The sequence below is a fragment of the Rhea americana genome, unplaced genomic scaffold (genome assembly GCF_003343005.1).
Source record: "Rhea americana isolate MKP2758 unplaced genomic scaffold, rheAme1 scaffold_150, whole genome shotgun sequence".
Taxonomy (NCBI): Eukaryota; Metazoa; Chordata; class Aves; order Rheiformes; family Rheidae; genus Rhea; species Rhea americana.
Window position 1 is genome coordinate 1,421,372 of NW_028185595.1, and position 26,354 is coordinate 1,447,725.

The window sequence follows — 26,354 nt, forward strand, 5'->3', positions numbered from 1 at the left end:
AACTAGCCTCAAGCCGGCAGTGAAAGCCGCCTTCGCATCATGGTTATGGAGTGCTGAAATACAACATACTGAGCTACTCTGTTTCAGCACAGGCTCAGAGTTTCAAGTACTTCTGTTTTTATGGAAGTGGGAATATCATCAAGGAAAAAAACCTCTCAGCTTTTTCTGCATGGTAAAAGGAACTTCATCAGAGCATTCCTGTTGAAAGATTGTGCTGTTGTTGCAAGCTTCAACCAGGAAGAGGAGAATGAAATGTAGAAGTTAATTTGGGGAAAGAAGGAAAAGATACTTTAAAAAAATGCTTTCTGGTTGTTTTGAGCTTGGTGCAAAAATTCATTTTTTAAAGTTTTATGACTAACGTTACTTATAAAGTAAATTTTAGACCCTATGTACTGAGGAATAACATAAATTGGAAAAGTTAAGGTAAAACACTGACAGATACATACTGTAACTGGAGCCCAAGTTTCTTAATTCCTTCTGGGGCACCGCACTACTGGTCCTGTAGAGTAATGATTTATAAGCATTAGGTGCAAAAGCCCTCAAGACCCTGTTGCTGAAATCAGAATTATGTGCTGATATACCTAGGTAAGTTGAGAGTTCCGTCTTTCASAAGTGTTCAACGTGTGCACGTAAATTGTAGAAGTGCTAATTCAAATGGCATTAGTAGGCAAGTTGTAAGCAGTGGAAAAGCTATTCTAGATTTTATTTGTCCAGGCCTTTGAGCGTCTGGCTCAGGACTGTAGATAAACATAGAGGATTAAGTAGTGTGCAGTTGCCTGGAGAAAAGTTTGCAAATATGTCTGGTTGGATCTGCGCTGCTGAGAGGGCAGGGAAAGGTCATTAGTGGGGACTGCAGCATTAGTGGGGTTGGAGGTGGGTGGCCCCTTGCCACTGAGGCATGCTGAGGTCCTGCTGGCTGTGCCGTCTCCACCTCAAACCTTCTGGCTGGCTTTTGAGGCAAGCTGTCCCTTCCTGGCAGGAGGGTCGCCCCCCCAGCGTTGCCCCTGATGGAGCAGCCTCCTGGAGCTCTGCCTTGAAGCCATCTGTTCCCCAGGAAGCTTCCAGGCACGCTCCTTGCTCTGCRCAGCTGAACTGGGGAAGGGTTTTGTGCTACACTGCTCGCTCAGGGCAGTGTGCTGGAGCAGCGGTAGTGTGTGACAGCCATAGGGTGCGTGCCCCAGTTGATAAGCTCCAAATAGGATCATAAATTTCTGCCTTCCCTCTCCAGCCTAACCTTGCAATTCACTGCCACGGTGCAGCAGCAGGAGGAACGGTACACGAAGCAAAGACGTAATGTCAGACGAAATACTGCCTTCGCTGTGGTACCTGGGAACTGTTTATCTTYGTGTTCCTTGAGCTTGCCAAGAAGCGTCCGCGGGGGCTGGCTGACGCTCGGTAGCTGCTGGAGCCCTCCAGTCTTTGCCTGGATCAAAAGCAGCTTCCGTGCCACCTTCCAGTGCTTCACTGCCGAACTGGGTTTTCTCTTTCTGTCCGCCTCTCCACCTCTTCCCTCTTTCCCTCCCTCTCCGCTCTCGGTGGTCGTGCTCTTTCTTCTCTTAGCTCAATTTGACTGTGGGTCTTGGGTTCCCCTTCTGAGCGCTCGTTCCTGCTGCAGCGGAGGTTGCTGCGCATGCCGAGCGGTTGGGCCGGGTGGCGGAGCCTCGCCGGCCGCGTTCGCCGACGGGGCGGGGGTTTGTGCCCTTACCCATCCGCAGACCAGGTCGTCGTTTCTCAGCGGTCACTTGCGAAAGAGACCGTGCGGGAGCGGAGCGGGGCAGAGCTTTGGCGGGTTTCGGTGGCGATGGGAAGGAAACCACTTCTCCTGCGTGCTGCTGCTGCCGGTTCTCGGGCAGCGCGACGGGGCTGGGTGCTGACTAGGCTGAAATTAGATGAGATTTCTTAGAACAGAGCAACAGTTAATCAATGCTTGCTTTTCTCACATAGGAAGCCACAAATTCCCATCAGATTTTAAAACCTTGAAATTAATTTGGAGCTGACTTATTCTATATGTGTTACAGTAAGAAACTTAGCTACATGTAGATTTAAAGTAGAGAGTTTTTAATGGCTTTCTAAGTTTAATAATGAAACAAGAGTTGCAGAGAAGGAACTTAGTTACATTAATCGTTCTCTTTTTCATTAGAAACTAGACTTTTTTTCTGCTTCTTGATCCTTAGTTCCCATTCAGAGGATGCTACAAGAACCTGAAGAAAATTAAGCTGCATAATTCTGGAGGAAATTGGTTTTGGTCGTTATGAGTTACATCAGCCTGAAACTGATGCTCAAGAGAAATCATTATCAGAACCAAGGGTCTAGTGATTGATGGTATATTAGCTGATACTGATTTTAAGAAAATACTGGATTGATCCAACTGTCAATTTAAGATCTACAGTTTCGTGTGGCGGAGCTGCYGCTGAGGTGTAATGAAGAGGAAGAACTGTTAGCTTCTTGCTGCTTAATGAGGACTGGAAGCCCTAATAAGGAAGCAGATTTATTTGTTTAAGGCAGGTCAAAGAGTGTTAAAACATAGCTGCTGCTGCCGCCTGCCCCAGACCACACGACTCGGTGGCTTGTCTCGCTCCGTTTTTCTCTTWGTAACTTCAGAGCGTGTCGTGGGGGAGAAAACCGGCAGCGAGGAACTGATAAAATACCGCTCCTCAAGCTCGTCGCGCTGGCGGGGCCGCGCGGGAGGCGCCCACGGAGACGCGCGCGGGGAGGGCGCCTGCTCGGGCGCCTCGTGCAGCGGCGCGGCCGGGAGGCAGCGGCAGCTCTGCCCCGTGGAGCAGGGCCGGAGGCGCCCGGCGCCGGCCGCCGGGGCTCCCGGGAGGCTGCCTCCGCCGCCGGAGGAGTCTCGGCTGCCGCCTCAAAGCCCTTCGGAAAGATCGTCTTCGGAGTGTGTTCTGAGAAGGCTTTTGTGGAACCCGGRCGGGATTTTTGCCCCATGCTCTAATTGGCTTCCCCAAACTAAAACCGAGATCCATCTAAGGAAGCGTTCCCGCACTAGGCATCTGTCAGCTGCTCCTGCAAAGAAACCCTGTACGAGGGTCGCAGAGATCCTCGCTGCTCCTTGCTGGAGTGAGTTTTCTATTTCCGTTTGCTTAAATGGAAGGAGGTGTCTGTTTACACGCGTGGAAGCTTAGATTTCTCATTAGCAGTTTAAATTTCCTGTGGCATCTGCATCTGTGTTGTTTCACAACCCTAGAATACACTTGGGTTGCCTCACGTGTAAGATGYGGCTTACAGAGGCTTTTTTATTTTGGGGACTGTCGTAGAAATCTGAGGGATGCATACAAATTTATTCAGGCATCTAATATTTCTTTGAAGACCAAAGCTGAAAATTTGCTTTAAATTACAGTAAATGTAGTTTTTCTCTTAGAAAATCGTGCCGTACCTGTTCAGTCTAATTACATTGGTGCTGGAATTGTCCTTCTCTGAAGTGGAGCAGGATTCGCTTTCCCTGTGTTGTTCTTTAGTCCTTGTGTAATGATGGCAGATCGGGGTATAGTTATTCAGCCGTTTGGTTTTTGAACTGTTGCTGTAAGAATAATCCTATGATTAGCTTCTGTGCTAGCGGGCAAACACAGTGGTTTGTTTTATTGCTAGTRCAATCATAATGTTCTGGTATACAAGGGAAATGCCTCACGGCACTGTGTGCTGCCACAGGTTGGTACCGTAGCCTTGTTCTGAGCCACGGCTCAGGAAGAGGAGTATTGCTACATTCATTAAATATGAAGGGTYGGGCTTGGATCTGAGTATGTGGCCAAACCGCTGAATCAAATCCATAGACTTCATTTTTATCTTCATTTTGTGTTTGAGATATGTATCTGATTGGCAGCATGTCTGGATACTTAAATAAAAAGAACTCAGAGCATGTGAAGTGCAAAATTCCATAAATGTATAGGTGGCAAATGCAAAGTTATGTACAGTCAGTGTCAGAAACATGTGAATTTCTGTTTTATTAATAATGAAATTTGGTGATGTTATAAATTTACTTTGAACTTGAAGGGATCGCCTTGCTCACTGAGTTCATTGCTTGCAATTGCAGGCAAATATAAGCGTTTAGGCTAGAAGGTCCGTAAGACTTTTATTCTGTAAGTTCCATATACAATAAATAGCTTGAATTTACCAAAGCGCTCTCGCAGAAGGCTGGAACTTCAGTGTGTTATACTTCATACTTCAGTGTGAAAGTGAACCCCATCTTTGTCCGCTTCCTTAATAGACCAACTTTTGCRTTAAGTCCAGGAAAAGAACTTCTATTTCAGCTGCTGTAGGACACAGTGGGAGCCCAGAAGTAAAGCAAAATGTGCAGTCAAGCAGGATCAAGCCAAGTTTCAGCTGCCTGTTCAGACATCAGCAAAACAGGTCTCAAAATATAGTTTTAAACTATTCCTATGCTTTCCATAACTTTATCAAACTTTATCATGAAGCAGTTCGGGTTCCTTAATCCAGATAGCCTGTTCAGAAGGCCATTCCAGAGCTATGCTCCCTTGATAGGCTACATTTGGTCATGACTATTATATATCATTTGATCTTGTACAGGTATTATCCTTTCCCTTAAATAATTTGTATTCCTCTTCATTTTTATACCTGAATATATTTATAAGGTCACTGTATCATTCTGGACCTATTTTTAATTGTCACTTCATRTGGAGCTTCCAGAGTGCCTGATACAAATTGTGGAACTGATTTTAATAAGATTAGTGTGCAACAGATGCCATTTGGACTCTAGAAGCACTATGTCTTGTAAGACTTTCTAGTAACAGTGTTTCTTTTGTCTTTGGTCTGTTTTGAAAATGCAAATAATGCACAAAACCAGAGAGGCAAATATCTGCTAACAGCCTTCCTAGGGTGCAAAAGTGAGGAAGTGAAGTCCTGTGAAGTCCTGGGTGCTCAGGAGAAATGCCTGCATCCTCCAGGCCGGAGGAAGACGTTGGCAGAGGGGCTCAGTGCGCTTCTCAGCGTGTTGGGGACATGCCAGCACTCCAGCTTTTCAATGACTCCTATGGAGACTTAAAGAGAATAAGATTCCCAGAGAGAAACAACTTTGACGTAGGTTAGCACAGATCGAAGTTGTCTCCTAGACTGTTGCAGTTTTTATTACTTCTTCAATAGAACAAATCTGCCTGCTAGACTTCAACTGCTACCAGTTAGTGTGTTTCTTTGTTTTACCAACTTCCATTTCATTTAGAAAAATTCCGTGCAATTTTGGGGCTATTGTTACTAAGAAATAGTTACAAATATTATTGCTTTTGGGCTAAGGCGATGTGAAGTAGTGTCTGATTTTCATTAGGTGTTGCTTTACTGGTACGTGTTGAAATACGCAAAGTATAATTTTATTGAATAATATAGGCTTTTTTCATTATGCCAGACCTTTCCTTTTGCTGCAGTTGGTTATTTCCTATTTATTCCTAAATATTTATTTGTAAACCAATTTGCATCACCTGTGCCTACAGCACAGTTGTGCTCACATGCCGTGAATTTTTAACAAATAGATTCACTGTTTGAGAACGTTCAGCAAAACAGTGAACTTGAATCAAATAATGAATATTCATGACAAGCACGTTTTTGCATACCGTGAGCTTGATGGTAAGTATTATCATCATCAATCAGGCGTCCAAATCACTAATCATAAATGCATAATGCTGTGCTCAGTGAAAAACTGTTGAATGACCAGAAATGGAAATATTTACATAAACCATTTGCTGTACTTTGCTGTAGAACAAACACGTTTGTACAAATTTTTCTGCCTTAGTGGCGTGTTTGCCATCAACAAGGAATGTTGAATTGCAGATAGTTAGTTGTGATTGGTTTGCCCATATCTCTCCACAGCCCTATAAGCATACAAGTGTATTTTAATACTGGGATGCAAACAGTCAGGAGCAATACGTCTGGTTTAGGTATCTTCTTGAGGTTGTATTGCTGGGAATCTAGTAAAAGCTGTATTATAGCTCATGTAATAGTAATTGATTTCAAATGCCAATGACTGACTGTCCCTGCTTTGTGAAAAGTTCTGATGGGTCATTTTATTAAACCACAGAAGGTCATAACATATCCACAGAACTGCAATACTTGTACTGTTTTGTTTATTGATCAATAATTTCTTGTCTGCTRTACTTAAAATGATTTAAAGTTGCCACAAATTTTTAACCAGTAAATACATCCTGTCAGATTTATATTAAAATCGATCAATATTTTTGACAAATAACTAACATTTTGCTGGTAGAAAAGAGTTGCGGTAAGGGCAGTCAGATAGATGAGGAGGTAATAAAGCACACTACTTAGTGTGCCGTAATTGGGTGCCACTGTAAATGAGATTATTTGGTTTATTCAGTCATTGCAAAAATTTATTTTAAATGCCTGTGACATTTAAACTCCATAACCATTCTATCCTAATCGTAATTTCAGTCTGTTTGCTACTCTTGAAAGGCTAGAGGCCAATGAGATGATTATTTGAAAAGAGTACTTAATTTTGCTGTACACTGCTGGGTCCTAAGTCTCTCCTTTCTCTCCCTAATCAGTCTGAGACTGTTAAATTAAGTGGTACAGGCTAATGGCAGGCCAGATATTAAAATACCGTAAACATTGAGACTATCATTCCATTACATCAGAGGCACAAAAACTGTAATATTTTTTGCTAATTTTGATTTCTATCCTAGACTCCACATTTTAGTGTTGTTTTAATAATAAAATATATAAGTGAATTGATCATTTTTATCTGTTAGACAAAAATGTAATTAACGTGGTGAACTACTGCTGCTGTTTAACAGAAAAATATCTGAATTGACAAGATGACAGATAGTAAGGAGAACTTCAGAAGAGAAAATCTATGCATGTAGCTGGCTTCTTGTTGTCGTTTTTTTTTTAGCATTCATACAATAAGGACCTTACTACACTTGTAAAGGCCTCAAAAAGGAAACCTGAAATATTTATACTTTTCTTGGGTCTTTTCTTTTCAATAAGTATTACCAGCATAAGGAAAATTAATTTTTAGATGTGACGTATCTTTAATTTGAGGCTGTATTGCCTTGGGACCTTGGATCTCTCTTTATTCTTACCCTTTGTATACATATGAAAATCATATCCACAATTTCCAGGGCTTCAAATCTCATAGTCTACTTGGACTTGTTTTCTTGACAAGTCCTTTCTTTAGCATCTCTCCACAGCTATACAAACATCTGATTTAACACTCCTCAGGGGTTTTTTGATGTTTTAATTCTAGAGGTCTGCTATGGAACTCAGCATACATCCTCCTTTAATTGCAGTTTAATGCAAATCAATTTTCAAATTCTGTTTTTATAGCATGATTAAAGAAATCTTTAGCTCAGCAGATGATTATTCATGGAAAAACTGATGAAATATGGACTAAATGGCTGTGGAGTGTTTATGTGTAAATAGTATTTTGTCTTTTGCAAAAGAAAAACATAAACAAAACCATTTGATAACCATGATCAATCATTTATGCACAAAGTCATTTTGTATCACTGAAGTTTCCAGAGATACACARTCCAGGTTTGCTCTGGCTCATCAAGAAGAAAGAATTTAACCAAATGTAAAGGGGTACATTCAGTATGGAATCAAAAGTGTTCTTACTCCTAGCACGGTATATCGTTCTACAGTGACAGAAGTACCAGGTATTTTGGGCCACTCAGAGAATTCAGGCTTATAATGAGAAATTATGTTTACAGAAATACTCCTATTTCCAGGATAATTTAGTTGAAATGAGAAATATTAATGTTAATTATATACAGAGAAAACACAGTCCGCACAGAGATAAACTTTTTGCTTTGCTTTTACACTTTTTTTTCCTTCACTGTTAGCTTAGATTCCATATCATTACATAACTTTGATATTTTTCATCCCATTTCAGTTGCATCTGTATTAAAAATAAAGATGTAATGGTTGCTTTCTCTATATCATCTCCATAAACCTCCGTGCTTAACTAACTGGTGATTTTTTTAGTCACTGTCCAGCCTTCAGTCACTATTCAGCCTTAATACTTACCAGTATTCTGTTCATGAGGAAGTTCCTGTTTCCTGGTTGAAATGCACAGATAAATGGCTTTTGGTCCAAATTCAAGGTAAATGAAAGGACTCCTGTTGGCTTCAGACAACTGTCTATTGGRTCCTTGTTCAGCAAGGACCTGAAGGGCTCACTGGCCAGCATGAGTAATGCCCTGACAAAGCTTTCAGTCTCTCCACTTGAAAACATGCTAGGATGTTTCATGATGCCTAGCCRTAGTGGGGTATTAATTAGTGCCTCATTACTGCTGCTGCTTGCTTTCTGCGCAAGCAAGGTTGGTGTAGCTGCCCTTTCTCCAGCTTTTCAGAGTGCRTGATAGAACCTGTTTCAAATACCTTGGGCACTCCGCAATTCTGCATCTCACAAAACGTACATGCTGGGCTGAGCTCTCCCGAATCTTCTACGGGTGTTGATTTAGATGCAGTACCAGCAGCTACAGACTCTTAAAACACAACTGGCAATGCATGACGGTTTTTTTTCGTGTTGTGCCCTAATGAAAAGGTAATATATTACTCGAGTCTCTTCAGAAGGCACATCAGACTTGTATGATAAAGCCCATACGGAAGATCTGACCTTGCTGCAGGCATCCTTGGTGCCTCCTGGACAGCAAGCACTGCTCTGAGGTGCTCCTGCCCAGCCCAGGCATTTCTTTCTGTCTCTAAGAGGCACTCTCACTGATTTTTCCGTTGCTCATTTTTGGTACAGTTTTGGATATCACAGCCAGTGTGGACAGATGAAAAGCGTAAAATCCTATGTGATCATATTGTGGGAGCAAACCTCTTGTTCTTAGGGACAGATCAGAGAGGCCTGTGCGCATTTGAGGGCAATATAAAACGTTTTTGGACACTTAACGCAGTTAAAATCTTACAGAAACCTTGGACTCAGGGAAGGGCAGAGCTGGCAGAGCTCCGTTCGTTTTGAAGGGATTCTGTAACTCACAGCGATGGTGTGTCTGCCCTGCTCTTCCCTAGCCAGAAGACAGACCGAGAGAACTGCTTGTCCAGCCTGTTGTACGTGTACGTTTTTAACTCGTTAAGCTTGCATCTTTAGATACAAGTAGTTGTACTGTATTAAACGCCTGCACACCTTACATRTGCATACTGTGTTAAAACTTCTCAAAACCTCATTTCTAGATGCCTCAATTGGAGTTCTGAGGTTTGATGTGGCAAAATATACAGTGTTTTAACAAGTAAAGTGTTTTAATTTTTTCAGTCAAAGGACTGGAATATGTTTTCTGATTGTTAATCTGCTATAACCTTAAAAAGAAACAGATTTTTTTCTGCTTTTATTAGTATTTTCTCTCTTCTTTGTGGTACAAACATTCAGCCCTCTGTGTCTGGTCATAATTCAAAAAGATGCTTGAAGTTATTTGTGTTATAGGTACTTATACGAACTCTTATACAAAAGACTTGTAACCATTTGAGTAAAATTGAAATAAGTGCTGCAGCTTTGAAAAACTTAATGTCAGTAAATTGAACTTGAATCTAATGGGCTGATTAGAATGTATCTAGAGCAATGTCCTCATGCTTGCCCTCTAAGTAGCTTCCTGTCTTTCAGTGGGATTATTAAATTGATAAATGACTTGAAAATTTGAACCCATATTTTCTATAAATTTCTTTTTGTGATTCCATTATCTGAATTGTCTAATCTTGTAAAAAAACTAGCTTTTTATTTCCAGTCTTTATACCATAACAGGTTATCTCTTATCAAAAACATAAGTCTTTGCTGCTACCTGTCTTCTCTCAGTACGTAAAAATACTCAACGGATGTCAGTATAATGAAATTCATTGGCAAAGGCAACCTGTGGAAATATTCCTTGATCTTTAGGTTTATWTTCTAAATCTAGATTTAAATAAACTGATATGGTCGATTACAGGGGAACGGAGTAAAGAAGTGTCCGTGAGGAAAAGAAATTATGATAGAGTGGATAACGTGGAAGAATAAGAACATCGTAATCTGCCATACATTTTCTCTGCAATTGATTTATAGCACATTATATTCACTGAATCCAAATAAATTATTACTTAATATAGTAAAAGGATCTGGAAAACTCAGGGGCTGATGTATTTTATTGGTAAAATCCCAGGCAATCATTTTTCAAGACTGACATGTAATGTTCTTGTTATGTCTCAGGATCCCAGTCTGAAGCTCCATCGTGCAGTGCCAGTTCCATCACTTGCCCATCTGCCTGCACCTGCAGCAACAACGTGGTGGACTGTCGAGGACGGAGCTTAACTGAAATTCCAGCTAACCTACCGGAGGACATTTGGGAAATGTAAGTGCCAGTGTAATGCAATGTTCTTTGCCATGTCATTCCATTTTAGTCCTTTAATGTAAATTAAGTTGTGGTGCAACATTGCCTTACCTCCAAACAAGGTGAAGTTTTTGGCGTATTAAGTTCAGATTGTATTTTCATCTAACAAATCTGGGATTAGGGTCTTAAACCTAGGAAAAGAAAATACACAGCACCTTTTTCTGTATGTGTTTTATAAAACAGAATTGTTTCATGTTTAGTTGGTGAATTTTCCAAGAGATGGGGGCATTTCATGTTGGCTAGGCAGGATGCATGTGCAGTGAAGTAGTCTGACATCAAAGCAGACTGTCTCTGCTGATTTTATTTCTGTTTTCTGCCTCCTACATTCCATTATTCCTAATTCTTAAACATTTTACTGACTTTTTTTTTTTGTGTTGTGAGATCAGATGCTGGTTTTACAAACTTGCTTGTCTTTTGTAGCTTTAGCAATTGTACTCATCTATTTTTTATGTCTTAATACTACCATGGTTATGAAATAGTGTTACATGAAACCAAATTGCTTTTGGTTAGTCCATAGGGAATTTAGAGCAATTCTTTTCCTGTTCAGGTGTTTGTGATGCAGAGGTCACCCATTTCCTACCAGCTTTTACAATCTTAGTATTATGGATTCAACTATTCATGTAGCTGCTGCACTCATGCACCTTCTCGATGCTGTAGAAGTAYTTCTACATCACAAAATTCGCTAGGATAAAATGTAGATGAATTGCTCCTGTGTAGCCTGGCCCACTGTGATTTAATATTTGACTGCCAGGAATATGTGAGGGTTATGGCCGATGAAGATGCTGTGCCGTATTGTTTGCTGGTGAACTGCTCTCAGTCACTTAYAATTTAACGTTCGCCTCAGAATTGTTTTGATTTCTGTCTCATCGTAACAGAGGTAGTTTATTGTGCTTGATTTTGCACCTAGATAAAAAGATGTATTAAAAAAGAAAAAAAAAGCTGAGTAAATGCAAAGCATAAACATCTTAAAATCAGCATTGTTGGGAAGGTATCTAGAGCATGTAAAAATATTTGCAGGAAATACAAGCTTGTAYACAGGCTGTTCTGAATGCTCATTTACTTGCCTGCCTTTGGGAAACARTTCAGGGTATAGTGGTTGTGCTGATTGCCAGTATATTCTGTTATGTGCAAAATGTGCATGTAGTATTTGGTTTTCTACTGCTGAAAGTGGTTGTAAATTATCCTGAAAGTATAAATTGTAACTGGCRTAGTAAGAACATTAAACATTTAGTCCTACTCTCAATTCTGTCAATTAGGATACAAATATCTCTTTTAGAAGTGACCGGAATGGTGCAATAATAAGAGACAAGACGATGAGCTTGGTTCAGAGTTGCGCATGAACTAGGGCTAAGCTAGGAGAGGAATTGTAAAATTTTGTTCAGTAGTGTTGAAAATGCTAGCAGGAGTCAGGAGATCTTTGTGGCTCCATGCCAGGACTCTGGAAATCGCAGAGAGAGCAGGATCTRCAGGAGTGCCAAGGGTGGCGTGTCTGGTGGCAGTGTGAGAAAGCAAGTTAAAATACTTGTCTTCTGTGTGGCAACAACAGTATCCGGTATCAAGGACGCTCTTTCTTGGTTGCCTTAACCTAACCTCTGTAACTTGCAGTAAAAGCAAATTAGAAGAGATCTTTAGGAGAGCAGAGAGTGAAGGAAGTCTTGGAAAGCCTTTAAATTAGGTAGTGAGGTTGCCACTCAAGGTATACATAACATGTTGGGAAACTTTCTTAATCTGGAGGTAATAAACCTCCTAGCTTCATAGAACACAACATAAAGCTCTTTGCACGTGGTTCAGCATCAGACTTCTTGCATTTTTGGCAGTACCTATTTCACTCTTTGACCATAGATAAACCTTTTAAATTATTCTAAGCCTACACATATCCTTTGCAATTCCCAGGAATTTCAGATGGGAATAGCTCTGCAGAAAGAATAGTGTGACTRGTATGTTCAGAGTGTAATATGAGCTGACCCTCATAAAAACATTTATTGCTCACTTTCTGTTGGAATAAATCCTGTAAAGGTTTCATTTTTATGGAATACATATTAAGAAACTTAAGTAGTCCTATCAGAGTCAGTCTTAGCCRGTGACATTGCTCACATAGTTTTTCCTATTGGTAAAGCAATGTTTTCATTTTGTAAAAGTATGAAAAAAAAAAAGTAATCAAGTAACCTGAAGCCAGGGGCAGAGTATTAMATATTCCCACATCTAGTTTGAGGAAAGAATATTCTCACAGAAAAAAAAATGTATCTGGAAACATGGAAGATGCTGCCACAGTGTTTTCCTGGAAAAATTCCTACATCATTTCCTTTGACCAAGAGAGTGATTCAGTTTTATGCAGGACTCCGTCATACCTGCCCTCAGAAATTCAGTTTGTTTGAGGCTGCTCAGGGCTTATTCAGTATAAAATCCACATGCAGGCCTGGTCCCAGCTATACGGGGAATGTGAGCATCTTTTGGTTTGCCACGACAGGCAGTATTATAATAGTCCCTTGCCTGTAGCATGGTAGCTATGGGGCCAGATAAATGCCCTGTGTGTGCTGCAAGCTGCCTCTCCTGCCGCTGCTTTTCCCTTGGGATCCATCCCCTGTGCTCGGCGTTTAGTCGGGGCCTTTCYGTAGGAAGCGGCTGGGAGCGGGGCTGCCTGAACACCTCTTCCTGGGCTCCGTAATCGCACGGCYTGATCCTCACCTTCCTCTAGAGAGCTGCGCTCGGTTTCCTTGGAGGCGTGCTGGGTACTGGCGAACGACGGCGCTGGGTCGCTATTAGGTGGACTGCGCCACGGAAACATCCTCTGGTTATTATTTGAGATGGTGCATTCTCGATGCATTCACTTTTGTCTGGCATTGTAAATACTCACTGCATGTACAACATATTTCTCCCTGTGGACACTAGTCCCTTCATAATATTTACATATTAGTATGAAAATACTGCACTTTCCTCAGCTCTGTGTTTCCCCCTGAGGCGTTTCCAAATTTCCTTGCTTGGTTATTAGTTGCAGTCAGTTATGATGTTTTAATTCTTGCGTTTCCTCTTAACTCAGTATTTCTCTGTAAGCCAAACTGTATCAGSTAGGAACCCTGCCTCACAGTCTGCCCGCGAAAATGAAACATGCAGCTCTTACTCTAACATGGTTATCGAAGGCAACCTACATTTCAGCATATGTTTCAGTATTACTTAACAATACTCTGCCTTCCTGCATCCTTTCTTCATTAATATGGGCAGGCAGAACCTTCTCTAGTGAAGCTGCCAACAAGTCCTAAATTTGTTTTTGTTGATAAAAATCTGTCACAAAACAGGCAWCTCGCTTGTCACAGGACATGAAACAACCATCACATGATGCTAATTTTCATTTGCTGCTGACCTCTGCCATATGGGACTTGGAAGTCTGTTAYGATACTCTATTATTTCTCTCCCCAAAATGCATTATCCTGAAGGCCCTCATTGCAAGCAGGCTTATTATTAAATAAAGGAATTCAAGAATGCYAGAAAGTGTATTCCAGCCTTCCTTTTTCATAAAACAGGTAGCTAGAATGTGTAAGATGTAATTCATTTTTTATAGAGCTGCTAGCTCAGTGAGGAGCTGACATCAGCAGCCATATMGACTGAGGAAAAATGGCTTGCAAAATGTTGAAGTGGAGGAATATGGACTGCTTAATCTCTGCTTACAAAGTGGTTCTTCTGTAGTATTTTCAGAGGAAAAATGAYTAGTGTATGTTATAGAGAATCACATGAGAATAAGTGTGGAAAAGTTTTGTCTGCATAATCGGCATACGAGGAAACTRTGGGGGTTTGGGCTGTTGTGGGCTAGGTGGACAGAGCTCTGAGCATCAGGATRTTAATTCTGGATAGCTTTTCTTTTTTTCTTTCTTTCTTTTTTCTTTTTTTGAGAATTTCCTTATGACAGAGCAAGGATTTCTACTTCTGCCTGTTTCCTGAAACCTATCATGTACACCCAGCCTGAGCAAGAGCACAAGAGTGGAGAAGAGYGTCCCGGGGGGAGGAGGGCTCCTGGGTGGCTGCAGCAGTGGCAGCCACCACTGCCCTGGAGAAAGCTGCAGGTAGTGCAGAAGAAGGACCTATTAGGRCTGGCCTGGCCTCAGAGAAGTCAGGAAATCAGTGGGATGAGAAGGCTGAAATCAAATGAGGAAACAGTGAAACACATGAGGAGAAAGCCTGGGGACTCGGGGAATCGGAAAGGCTATTGGCAGTGGAGGGAGCCTGTGGTAGGGAGCAGCACCTGGAGCTATGACCAGCAGGGGTTTCTGGAGCCAGGACATGGTGTGCGAAGGGCCCTGGCGCACGGCGGGCGGATGAGGAGATGATGTCTGGTGGCCAGCAGCAGCGAGGGTGAGCACAGGGGGTCTCTTCCCACCAGAAATCCTGCCTGTCCTCCAGTGCCATCCTCTCCCATCACTGTGGACTTCTGAAACCCAGTAACAGGTTGCGTGTTCTTGTCCCTGCCCACTACTGTCAGTCTGCGTAGAGGGTATCTATTTTAATGTCAGTTATTTCTTCCATTTTGGCCTAAAGGCTGGTCTGGGTGGTGCACTTCTGTTACACATGAGTTTCCTTGTGTGATACTGCATGGTGGAATTGGTTATTTCAGCTTTTGCTTTTTGACCTGCTAGATTAATAAGGAAAGGATGATATTAAAATATTTAAGGTTTATTAAAATATTTAAGGCTTCAAATTCAAACAGTTGAAAAATTAGAAAATGCCAAAATGATTGTTGCGGTTGCAGTCTTCCTTCAGTGCTTTTACAGGGATTAGCTATGACGTGCTCCTTGGTTGCAGCGTAGCCTCTTGTTGGTGCTGTAAGACTGGACTCGTTCCTTGCCTGGCATGGCTCGTTCCTCGGAGTGGCCCAGGGCTGGGTGGAGAGGGAGCCTGTGTGCGCAGGACTCTGGCTYATTAGTGGCAGAAATTAGAACGTATTCTGAAGTGGAGGCTGCCAGCCCCTCAGGGAAAAGTCTTGCTTTGGCACCCGTGTCTGGTCAGAAAATAACCACGGTCCAGTCTGGCCATTGGGCGGAGAAAAGAGTAAAACAGGATGGCAGCCCGTCTTTCAGGACCTAGGCTTGGTGTGAGGTCGGTTTGGAGATGCCTGCTCTGTCTTGGTTTAATTTATCATCTTCTGCATTGATAGCTTAATTGATGACTAATATTTTTGTAAGTCTGGAAGATGTTTGGTTTTGCTGCATAATTTTTACTCTTAGGAAAAACACTAGCATTCACTGGGCATAAAGGAAAAATCTAGTGCACTTGACTGTTGGTTTTCTCATAGTTCTCTTAAAATGAAAACAAGCTCACTTTTCTGTTAGAGAGCCACTTTGACATGTAATTTTCTACTTATACTACCTTTAATGAGTTTTTGACAAATTTAATTTTAGAGAATTGCTGTCTTGAGCAGAGTTGGGCAGGGCTGGTGGGTGGCAGATGGAGCCAGCCATCAGAGAGATGGRAGATTTTTTTGCTTTTCTTGCTTCACTGATTCTTCGGGGAAGAAGTCACCCTCCCTGGTCTTCGGTATGTGTATGAATGCATATATAGGAGTGCTGTGACTTAAGTTAGGAATCTTGATGAAGCTTTTGTGATTGTGAGGAAGGTATTACAAAAATGCTAAATACTCCTAGAGCTCTCCTTTAAAAGTATGTAACTGGCATATGCAAAATCAATTTTCCCCCTATTAAAATAAAGCCAGAAAAGCTATTATAAAAAGATTGAGCACCCATGCTCTATTTATTWATTCTAATAAAAATTATTGTATAAATTGTAAATTAACTGCACTGTAACTATTTCCTGTGTATTAGTATTTGACTTTGAAGGTCTCAGCTTAGAAAGGCAAGTGTGTGTTTTTTTCTTTTGTTCAAGAATATAAGCATGTAAAGCCTCTAAACTTTGGGGATAGAGGAAAGACAATTCTGCTTTTTATATTGTTCTTCTTCCTTAAAAAAAATTATAATAATTTTCCCAGGCTTCCAGTAAATACTGCAGCTTAAGCCAACACAGTATTTTTGAACACTCTAATAAATGTTCCATAATTGCCTCTGGTGGCAAGTTCTCTGGCTAGGGAATCAGTTTGGCTCCTGTAGTTGAATCATATAATCTGATTTTCATTCTTTGCTGTAAACTGGCTCTGGACAGTTTCACATGTCAAATTTGACTACTGTTTTCTGGATCTCACAAGGCAAGCTGTAGCACTGGCTCCTTACACTCAACATCCAAAAGCAGTTTCTATTGTCAGGCCAAAATTATGTGTAAGACTTTCTATTCAGTGAGAGCAAAACACAAAAATAGTAGAGGAAATATTCTAAATTCAGAGTCAGTAGAGAAAATATAAATCAGTTGGAAATGTCAATAATAAAGATGTTTTGTGTACTGAGATAGGTTAAGAAAAATAGGGAATTCTATTTCTCAATTTTACAAACAAGTAATTAATGCAGGGAACTACTGCTGTTAGATTAGGCAGGGTTTATTTCTTATGTGTTTACTTCTGTTTGTAAAATTAAATGTAATTAATGTCATCACTAAGCATAAGAAGGTGTTTTGGGTTTGATAAATTTAGGTTTATCTGATACTGATCTGATAACTCTTTTCATTCTATTGGCTGTATCAATTTCTTCTGCTTTCCTCTTTATAGTTTCACATTTCTAAAAATGATGTGCAGATGAATTTTACTCAGGCAAGCTGTGCAGGGGTTAGCAGTCTTACAAAGTTTCAAGTTTTCTTATTTTGTTTTGTTTTATTTTCCAGAGACATAATTTCAGCCCAGCAGGAACATAAATTTAGCCCTACTAATAAAAACGAATTTTATGGCCAGCAAGGGCAATAACAGAGTGATGCCAGGTAATCACGTTGGTTAAGCGAGTATTACCCATCACAGACTGGAAGATTCAGATCAGCAAAAAGCCATGCATCTTTTTTATTTAGTGCAAATGTCACTCAAAACCTTCTGTTTTGCTAAGCAAAATTAGGACATTATGTCATATAGTGAGCATCTACATCTCAAGTTGATTATGATAGTGTAGAGGAAATCAGAGAAAATAAAATATGGAGCACAAAATCATGACTTTGAAATAAAATACACTGATTGGGTTTGTTACTACATGAGAAAACTAATGGTCTTTCGGTTTGCACGTGCTTCCTCCGTTTTTGTTAAAGAAACACTAGGTGAAGGACGAAGGATTCGAGGGATGTTCCTGTTCAACGGCACAATCTGCGCTGTTGGCAAAATATCGCGGGTGACAGCACTTCAGCTGCCAGAGAGCTCTCCAGTGTTGCCACTTACTTCTTGTCTTCCGCCTCTTCCTAGCAGGCGTTTGTATAGGTGTGCGGAAAATAGGTGTTCCAGGACGTGTGGGACTGTTGACAAGGAATTAGATGGTCGGTTTAATGATGGCTTCTTCCCTTTTCATCACTTTACTGTTTCAGTTTACACTTGAAGTCTAAAAACAGACTTCTGTGTTACAACTTCACCAAAATAGCGTAAGCCCGCCTGAAGAACTCCTCCGCCCGCCGAGCAGGTGGTGGCACCGCCAGGCCCTTCGGGGAGTGCCCCGGCCGGGCGGGCGTTTGGAGGAGCCGGAGGCCGGGCAGGATCAGCCCGCTGCGGTAGCGCCCAGGAGGCAGCCGTCGCGTCCCCYGTGCGGACCTCCGTACGGAGCAGACCCTCCTGCCAGGCTCCTGAGCACCAGGCTTGGGAAKGCGACGGGAAATTCCCGTTTCCACCTCGTGTTAGTCGCGGCAGACGGCTTACTGGCTCCCAGCTCTCCGGAGGTGGAGAGGCAGGCTCGACGAGAGGGGTTGGTAATACGTACTGTTAATTTTGCTTGGAAGGCGTTCAGACACTGTGGTGAAAGGTAGCCGTATAAAAGCCTTGGCGAACCACCTGCATTAAGAGTTTTTATAGCGATGGCGGAGTCTTCAGCCGGGGTAGGGGTTGGAAGCTTTAACCAGCGGCTCGTTGAAGCAGCAGCAGCGAGCGATGAGCTCTTTAAAGTGCTTCATCTCCTCCACGCCAAGACGCTTCGTTTTCTACCCGTCGGAGAGCTGCGGGGCGAGGAGAGGCACAGAAAGGCCCTCCCGTGGCGGGCCGGGGCCCCGAGGGCTCTGCGAGGCGACGGCGCTGGCGTTTCGAGCGCGGCGCTTCTGTGCGGCTGGGCAGCGGCGGCCGGTCGTGCCGGGGCGNGAAGGCTATCAGATTGGTTAAGCAGGATTTCTCCTTGGTGAATCCATGCTGGCTACTCCTGATCACCTTCTTTTCCTCCACATGTCTGGCACCAAGCTTGGTTAACCTAGCACATGGGAAGAGGAAGCACACACTGGAACTGGAGTGCTCTGTACCTGTGTAATATTCATCAGTGAGGGGCTACCAGCTAAAATCCATTAGTTTCTCACTCCTGATGCTCTGTATGGGATTATTACATATGCGGAGGGCAGTTTGTAATGGAGAAACCATCAAATAAGCTTTGCATTTCAGACACAGCATTATATCCATTAAGATGTTTTGTTGCTTAAGAGGTGTCAGATCAAGAGTTACAAAAAAATAGCATGAACGCCAGTATCCTCTTATCTAGAATAGATAAGAACATGACCATAATTTTCCTAAGTAACTAAACTCTTCACAATCAACTAATTCTGAATTTTACTACCAAAGGTCATTTCTAGCATCCAGATAACTTCAGGAACAACCCGTAAGTTACACAAGCCAGCATGCAGTCAAGTTCTTATAACTGACCACTTAGTCAACAGATTGGAAAGATGTAGTTGAAAAATTCAGTAATATATCACATGACCTGCCACTGTACCACAACTGTCCTGCAAGCCTAAACCCCATCACTTGTCCTTTCCATGTAAAAGCCACTAATAGTTGAGTACAATCAGCATGAAGTAAGAAAGAAACATGAAATACAATTCAAATCTCACCTATGAACTGCAAGATTTAGTGACCAATGTGGATGGTACCCTAAGCATTTGCTCCCTAGATACAATTTCTATTCAGCATTAACTCTGATCATGTGACTCAAGACTACACTGACTACTCCTAGCTATGACTGCCRTTCCTTACCAAATAGCAGGTGTAAGCTGAGATATACATAGTCTCATATAAAATCACATGATCTTCATGATTCATCGAGGGTTCAATCCCTTCCCCAAATTTCCCTCCCCCTTTCCAAATGTACTTCCTTATTCATAACACAGTTAATCCAACTGAAAGCAAGAACATATCTCCYGTAAGCCCTTTCCCAGGAGAACTTCTCTATTTGTAACTGATATAAAATTCATGCTAATGTTCCCTATTTCTTGGTTAAAGGCATCATTTAGCCACAAGACCATTTAATCTTAAATCCCCTCCTGCAAGTGGACAGTACTGATACTTAACACATATGCCTTTACGTGCCTGTTTTTCAGTAACACTCTGAAACCAAACATCACTGAAATTCAGCCCAAAAAATGGGACTGTATTACCAGTATATCCATATTAATATCCTGGCTACATACACAAGCCAGTTAACATGAAAAGTTACACTACAGCAAGCATCTGAATACTGCCACATCACTGTAGTGTGATGTACTAAATTTCTCACATATATATTCACATCAAAAAACCTAACTTACAGGTAGCCAAATGCTATGCCTGAGTTTAATATCTTCCAAAACTAAAATCCAGGACTAGAGTCCTGGCCCTCAGAGTTAAGTGACATTTCAGATGTGTATTTCTCCTTTCAGTACACACCACCAACCCAAGGCTACCTCATTCTGCTCTCTCTSTTTCAGCCCATGCAGAACTTCTCCCAGTGAACCTCGAAGAAAGGGCGAGTGTGCTGAGCCTTCCTCTCCACTTCATGTACCTCAGCCAGTGGCTGAGTCATAATTCCCCATTCCGGGAGCGACTGGTAGGAATTTAAGTCCTCTCAAGTGAAATCAGGTCCTTACTTCTGAACTTGATATAGCTAAATGTGTCCATACCATCTAATCTTTCAACTGAGTGTTTTTAACAGGTAAAGTCATGTATTTTTAAGGTCTCCCTAGCCTGCTCTGTCCAGGATATGCCCCAGGCACACCCACCGAACGGGCCCTTCCGGAGACCCCAGCCCCAGAGCGCACGGCTCCGGCTCCGGCTCCGGCGGGAGCGCCGCGGCCGCACCGCTCGCGGAGCCTGCGGGGCTCTCTGCGGGCGTCCGCGGCGCTGGTGCTTCGCTCCCGCTCCCTTTTTCTGCGAGCGAGGAGACGCATCCGCACCCGTCGGGCCCTCCGGCTTCCCGCTCTCCGGCCGTGCTTTACGGGGTGGCTCGTGTCCCGTGGCGGTGGCGAAGGCGCTGGGCCGAGGTGCCCTCGCGGAGCCGGGAGGGTGCTCGAACGCGGCCGGGGGACCGGCCGCAGCGGCGACGCGGCGGCTCGGGCGGCTCGTTTTATCCGTCTTCTGAATTCCACTTGTTGAGTCTTTCGAACAGATCTTAGGAAATACCAGAGGAACAGCGAGGAGAATTTTATTGAGTTATAAGAAATCTAAGATGTGGAAGACAGTAGTTCAGTGGGAATTTACTCTTTTGGGACTGTCTTTTGTACAAAGTTCTCAAATGCGTTGTAAAATCAAGTTTCTGTATATTCCTGTGATRCACAGCAAATCAACTCACCGATGCTCCTTTGCGGTTGGTTTGTAGTGTATGACAGCACTTCCCGGCACGCAGGGTAGAACATGAAAAATGTGGTTTTCCAGAGGTCGTATTGTGCATGAGCTAGATAAATATAATTCTCTCTGAAATGTAATGTGGCTGTGAAATTTAGATTAACCTTCCACTTCCTGCAGAAAAAAAGAAGGGCAAGACTAGGAAGAAACTTATTTTTTCCCTTTTTTGAAAGCAGCAGCATTTCGCATTATATCGCAGATAACCCTGGTTTATAATGAAGCCTTCATCACTTTGAAAATGTCAACGCTTCTTCTGGCAAAACCCAGTGTTTCCTACAGGTTTCCAATCCTGTACCAGCTTTACCCTGTCACTTACAAGATCAGACTGGGTGACAGCAAAAAATAACTGATATCAGTAATTTGTGTTTGCTGCCTTAATTGTGTAGCTGCATTGTRATTTTCAGCATACCCATGCCAAACCATAACATGCATTTAGGAGTAACAGAACTGTAGTCAGATTTGTACTTTCTAGGAACCTGTTTATTTAGTGCTGCACGTTCCTTAGCAGTCCGAGGTCGGCTGCATTTCTCGCCGGCGGTGGAAGGTACCCGAGCGCCGGTGCTGCGAGAGCAGCTTGGTGCAGGTCACTGCCCCTTGCTGCTGCGGCATGTTTGCAGATGCCGCAAGACTGACGTTTCCGCGCAATTTTAGGCAATTATAAAATGGGACCAAGTTTTCACCCTGCGACTCTATCTGAGCTGCCCTGTGGGGATTGCTGGGCGCCGCGCGTGACGCCCCGGTTCGTGTCCGTAAGGCGAGCCCCTTGCCCGTGGAGGTGTCCACGCAGAAAAGCTTGGGCGGAGCGAAGCGCCGGCTGGGCAAGCTCACAAAAAGCCCTTCTGGGCAGAGCATGTGTATTACAAATTCTCGTGACACCTCGCAACAATACCGGTGCGCTGAAGCTTACAGCGATTTGCACTTCACTGGGGGCTTGCCAGAAACGAAGCGCATTGTGGTTAGACCAACTGGAAGAGAAATTTCAGCTGCTAATTCGAGTCACAAAGCGAGGAAGAGAATTAACTCTGATCACAAGCTTTAAAATAGACTGCTAGAGGAGTAAAAAAAAGAGACTGTGCACACTGRCTGTGCAAGTATCAGAATATACGTGACTTAAATAGCGTCTTGGAGTGTAAGTGCTTTGGCAAGGTATCTTATTTTCAAGGGGATTTTTCCTTTGCCTACTGAAGGCATAGATCAGCAGGAGTATATACTGTGCATTAGAGGCCTGATGGACCTTATGTATTTTCCCTCCATTCTTCCTAAGTCATTTAAAAAGCATGATTGACTCCTCACAACCTCTCATTTTAACTCCATTCATGGTTTAWTTTTTTTTTCTCCCCTCTGCCCTGTCGCAGTAGCTCTGAATGACTCGAGTGATTCATTCCATTGTTCCTATATTCTGAGGTTTTTGTATTTCATCTCTACACTATTCCTAACCAGAKAACTTTGCAATTAGAACTGCTTCTTTTTATGAAAATTTTGGAAAAAAATACACAAGCAGTGAATAATAAGTAAAAGCTAGATAAAATCAAATTTCACTTTCAGTTACAACTGTTACTGTGAAGTGCTGTGGTCATGTGAATTTGTTGAATGGGTTCCACTTTTGTACCTCTAATAGAGATGAATATTTAGGGTTCAYTTGAGGAGAAGATAATCCTCTTAGCAGAGATTTAGAAACTTGGTGACAAAGACTTGAAAATACTTAYGTGAAGGAATATGAATGGATTTTAATGGTTACTGTATTCTGTATCTTCAAGCTGTTTATATTTTATGTTACTGATTCATGCACTTATGCTCTTTTATAAAGGACAATTCTTTCAAAACACATCTCAGCAATGAAAACAAAAGCATTTTGATTTAGYCTGGATCATATTTTGTTGATTAAAATCAGAAGATACAGTCCTTGACCCTCCATTTTGATGTAGATCGTTTTCCTCCAAAGGACATTAAAAATCTGAACTCATATTGCAATGGATTCCACTTTGCTTCACAAAAACATTGTTAATGCAAGTTGTGCATGGAAAGAGGCAACTTCAACCCACAGAATATTGCGCCTGAGTCACTCTGGGAGTATTATTAATCAGCTTATTAAGCTGCCATAACAAAGCATAGCCTTCAGTGTAGATAGCTACCTTCAACAGCCACTCAGGGAAAGCATCTATATTTTCTGCCTTAACTTTGATGAAGTAGTCATACATTATACTTAAGGATGTTTATATTCATTCATTGAGCTTTAACAATACAAATTCTCTAATTCGTGACTTTTTTCCATGCAGACTRATGAAGTCAATGAGATGAATTTAATTTCTAAAAGGAGTATTTTCTCRGTTCAGTAGCTTTCAAAAGAAAAATCTGTTTCACATATAAACTCTGTAAAAGAATTTTATGTTTGTTAAAAATTTGTTATAATGTTTAATGTTATTCCTGTCTTACAGTTGTGTAGTTAACATGTTTTGCTTTGTTTGTTTTTAGACGTTTGGAACAAAACCTCATCAAAATCATTCCTCCTGGAGCTTTTACCCAGTACAAGAAACTTAAGAGAATGTAAGTTTTAATAACAAGACGAACATGCAAGAGCAGTCTTGAATCTTTTAACTTCAAGTTCAGTATCTTTGTTTTAAAAACGTATTGRCAATTTCTGTGTTGGAACCAGTGGGGGTTACACAAATAATCGCTTCAAACTGTAAGCCACAGTGGAATTTGGTCCAGGATGTTTAGCAGTGCGTGAAATCCTTAATAATGCTCAGATTCACTTTCTGTTACAGACAATGTAAACTAGTTAGTTGTTGTTACTCTACTTTGAATCCAGGTCCCCAAAAAAGATTTTAAGTTCATTTTTTTTTCTCTCATTCGTTCTGGGTTCTGTTTGCACCACTTCAATTGGGCTAACACCAGTTATAGCAGGAGTACATGTTCTTGCAGAGTTGTTTGGATTTTCCCAGYGCATTCAATGTCCTGGTATTGAAGTGGTTTTATTGTTTACAAGAAAACCAAGCAAGCTGCTGGAACTCGTTTCCTCCATGTTTTAATAACCAGTAGGTAAACAGACAATTCTTTTCTTACTAATTCTTGTGTTGCTTCTCTGGATTAAAAAAAAATTACCTATGCTCCAATGCAGATAACCCAGGTTAACCTGGATGAGGAAGAACCAGACCAGAGGAAGAGCCTCTAGTCTCCCTCCTTTCTATTTTTTATTTTTAAGTGACGTATGAGAGATGTTGTGACTGTAGTGCTGTCATACAGATAATGGTAAAATGAGTTACTCCTGCTTCACCATCCTGTCAAAATGTAGATGGGCAAGTAAGTTGCAGAAATGAGAAAAGTAGTTGAGTCTTTGTAGCTCATTGCTAAGACTGCTAATAAAGGTGTCTTTACAGTTGTTTTCTGACGTGAACAGTACTGGAATTAAGAAATGGTCAGCTTATTTCACAGAAGATCCTGGGTCATCAGATAGCTAATGCTTTTGAAAACTGAAATGAGCTGAGCTGTACCATTGGCTTTAGGAGTAAAATTACAGCGTTTGCCAGTCCAAAGTCATMCAGTTCCTAGAGCTGGAGAGCTGTAAATATGGATCTTAATATTTAACAGGCCAAATCATCAATCTCGTGAGTCTCTATTCTTCTGTCTCACTTTCAATATAGCTGTATGTATTTTTAAAGAAGTACTGTATTAGATAGCAAGACAGTAATTTCAGTGAATAATGGTGGATCCCTTTTCAGTGACCTAACTTCTGACTCTTTCATTATTAAAGTCACTACTTTAGTTCTTTCTGAGGTATAAGTAATTTTAGATTTTGGCAGTGTTTTACTGTCCTTTCAGTCTTCATGATAGGTGAACTCTAGTTTTATGGGACTGGACCAAAAAAAGATCTTTAACTTGACTAGCTGCTCAACCCAGTGTAGAACTTAAGCGAAATGATTCGTATTAAAAGTTCACTGCAAGCTAAATGTATCTGTCTCAGAAGGAAGATCTGATACCTCTAGAATTCAAATGTGCGATTGGATTGTACAATCTGAGACAATGGTTCCCTGCATTTTTGGAGGACTCTGACAGCAACAACTTGTAGGTCTGCTAGACCCAAAGGCTCTAGAAGAGGTTTGAGATGCATCCCGTCTCCTTCAAAATGGAAAGATGGTGGCAGATGGTTGGTCAGCTAAGGCTTAGAAGCTGTTGTCCTCACTGCATGAAGTAACCCTGCTCAGACAGGCCATGTGGAATTCATTTACATATCACCAGTTGTGCTTGTGCCGTAGTTCTGTAACTCCTAGGCCAGCAGTTGCAAAATGTATGGCATTCCCTCACATTTTATCTGTTTTCCTGATGCTTTTAAAAAAATGGCTTGTGGCACAGGACTAAGAGCCAGGTACACAGAGCCACTTGGAAGATGTGCTTGTACCTCTCTGGCTCTGGTGCTTGTAATGGTGTTTGATGCTGTCAGATTAATTTTACTTTCACTTTTTCTTCACAGAAAACACACTGAGATTTCAGAGTCTTCCAGGTAGCTCTGTGGTGCTGCTACTTTTGTTAGGCAGCCTCTAAAAGACCATATGTAACATGGATTTTCACTGAGTACTCTTGTCGAATGGGAACAGTCCTTTTTTGAATGTTAGAGATAATCGAGTAATCTGTTTCTAATAATGCTAGTCAACATGGAGAATATCCATCCAATGTTATTAATAGTTTTGCATTTCATTGTATCTAAAAATAAATGTGTTTTGTTTCAAAACCTTTTACAGTAAAGATATTCCAGCCAGTCTCTTTGCCATATAGTCGTATGTCATCCAGTGACTCAGAGGGTATCCTTTCTTCCCTGCTGCAAAGTCAAAAACAATTTATGTCCCTAACCAGTAACTGAGCACAGCCACCCTCCAAGGTGTGTTAAGCAGCCTTTCGAAAAGAGGAAGATCTCTAGCATGCTGTCAGGGCTGCCAGCAGACAGGAGCGTGAGGTGACTCATGGTTTCCCTGCCTGGGTGGAATCCTGATAAGTTTATTACGTTTCCAGCTAAAGAGCTGTAATTCCACTGAGTGATTCTAGCGGGGCCCTGTACCATGGAAGGGAGCCTGATGTGACCTAAGTCCACTTAGTCATGCAGGTTGGAGGAACATGTGTCTATTTGTCTCAATGCAAATCGTGCACAGAATAGGATGATCTAACCGGAGTGCAGCAGACCACAGGAAGGGAATGAAAGTACAGGGCATAATTGAATCCTTTTGCCTCAGTTAAGTCAGAAGGAGATGGAGAGCCTCCTTACCCAACAGCAGTGGAGCTTGGGCTCTAATGGAAAGGAAATAATGTGTCTTAATTACCTTATAATGCTGATTGTAGTGCATCTGC

General features: G+C 41.8%; 1 protein-coding gene across 2 annotated transcripts in view; it reads left to right on the forward strand.

Annotated features, from left to right (window-relative positions):
* SLIT3 (slit guidance ligand 3) overlaps positions 1-26,354 on the forward strand; it is a 469,515-nt gene that overhangs the window by 288,558 nt on the left and 154,603 nt on the right. For both annotated transcript variants that reach the window (XM_085299580.1, XM_085299581.1), the window contains 2 exons: positions 10,150-10,291; positions 23,490-23,561. In XM_085299580.1, coding sequence (XP_085155706.1) covers positions 10,150-10,291; positions 23,490-23,561 — 214 coding nt within the window. The remainder of the gene's footprint in view (positions 1-10,149; positions 10,292-23,489; positions 23,562-26,354) is intronic.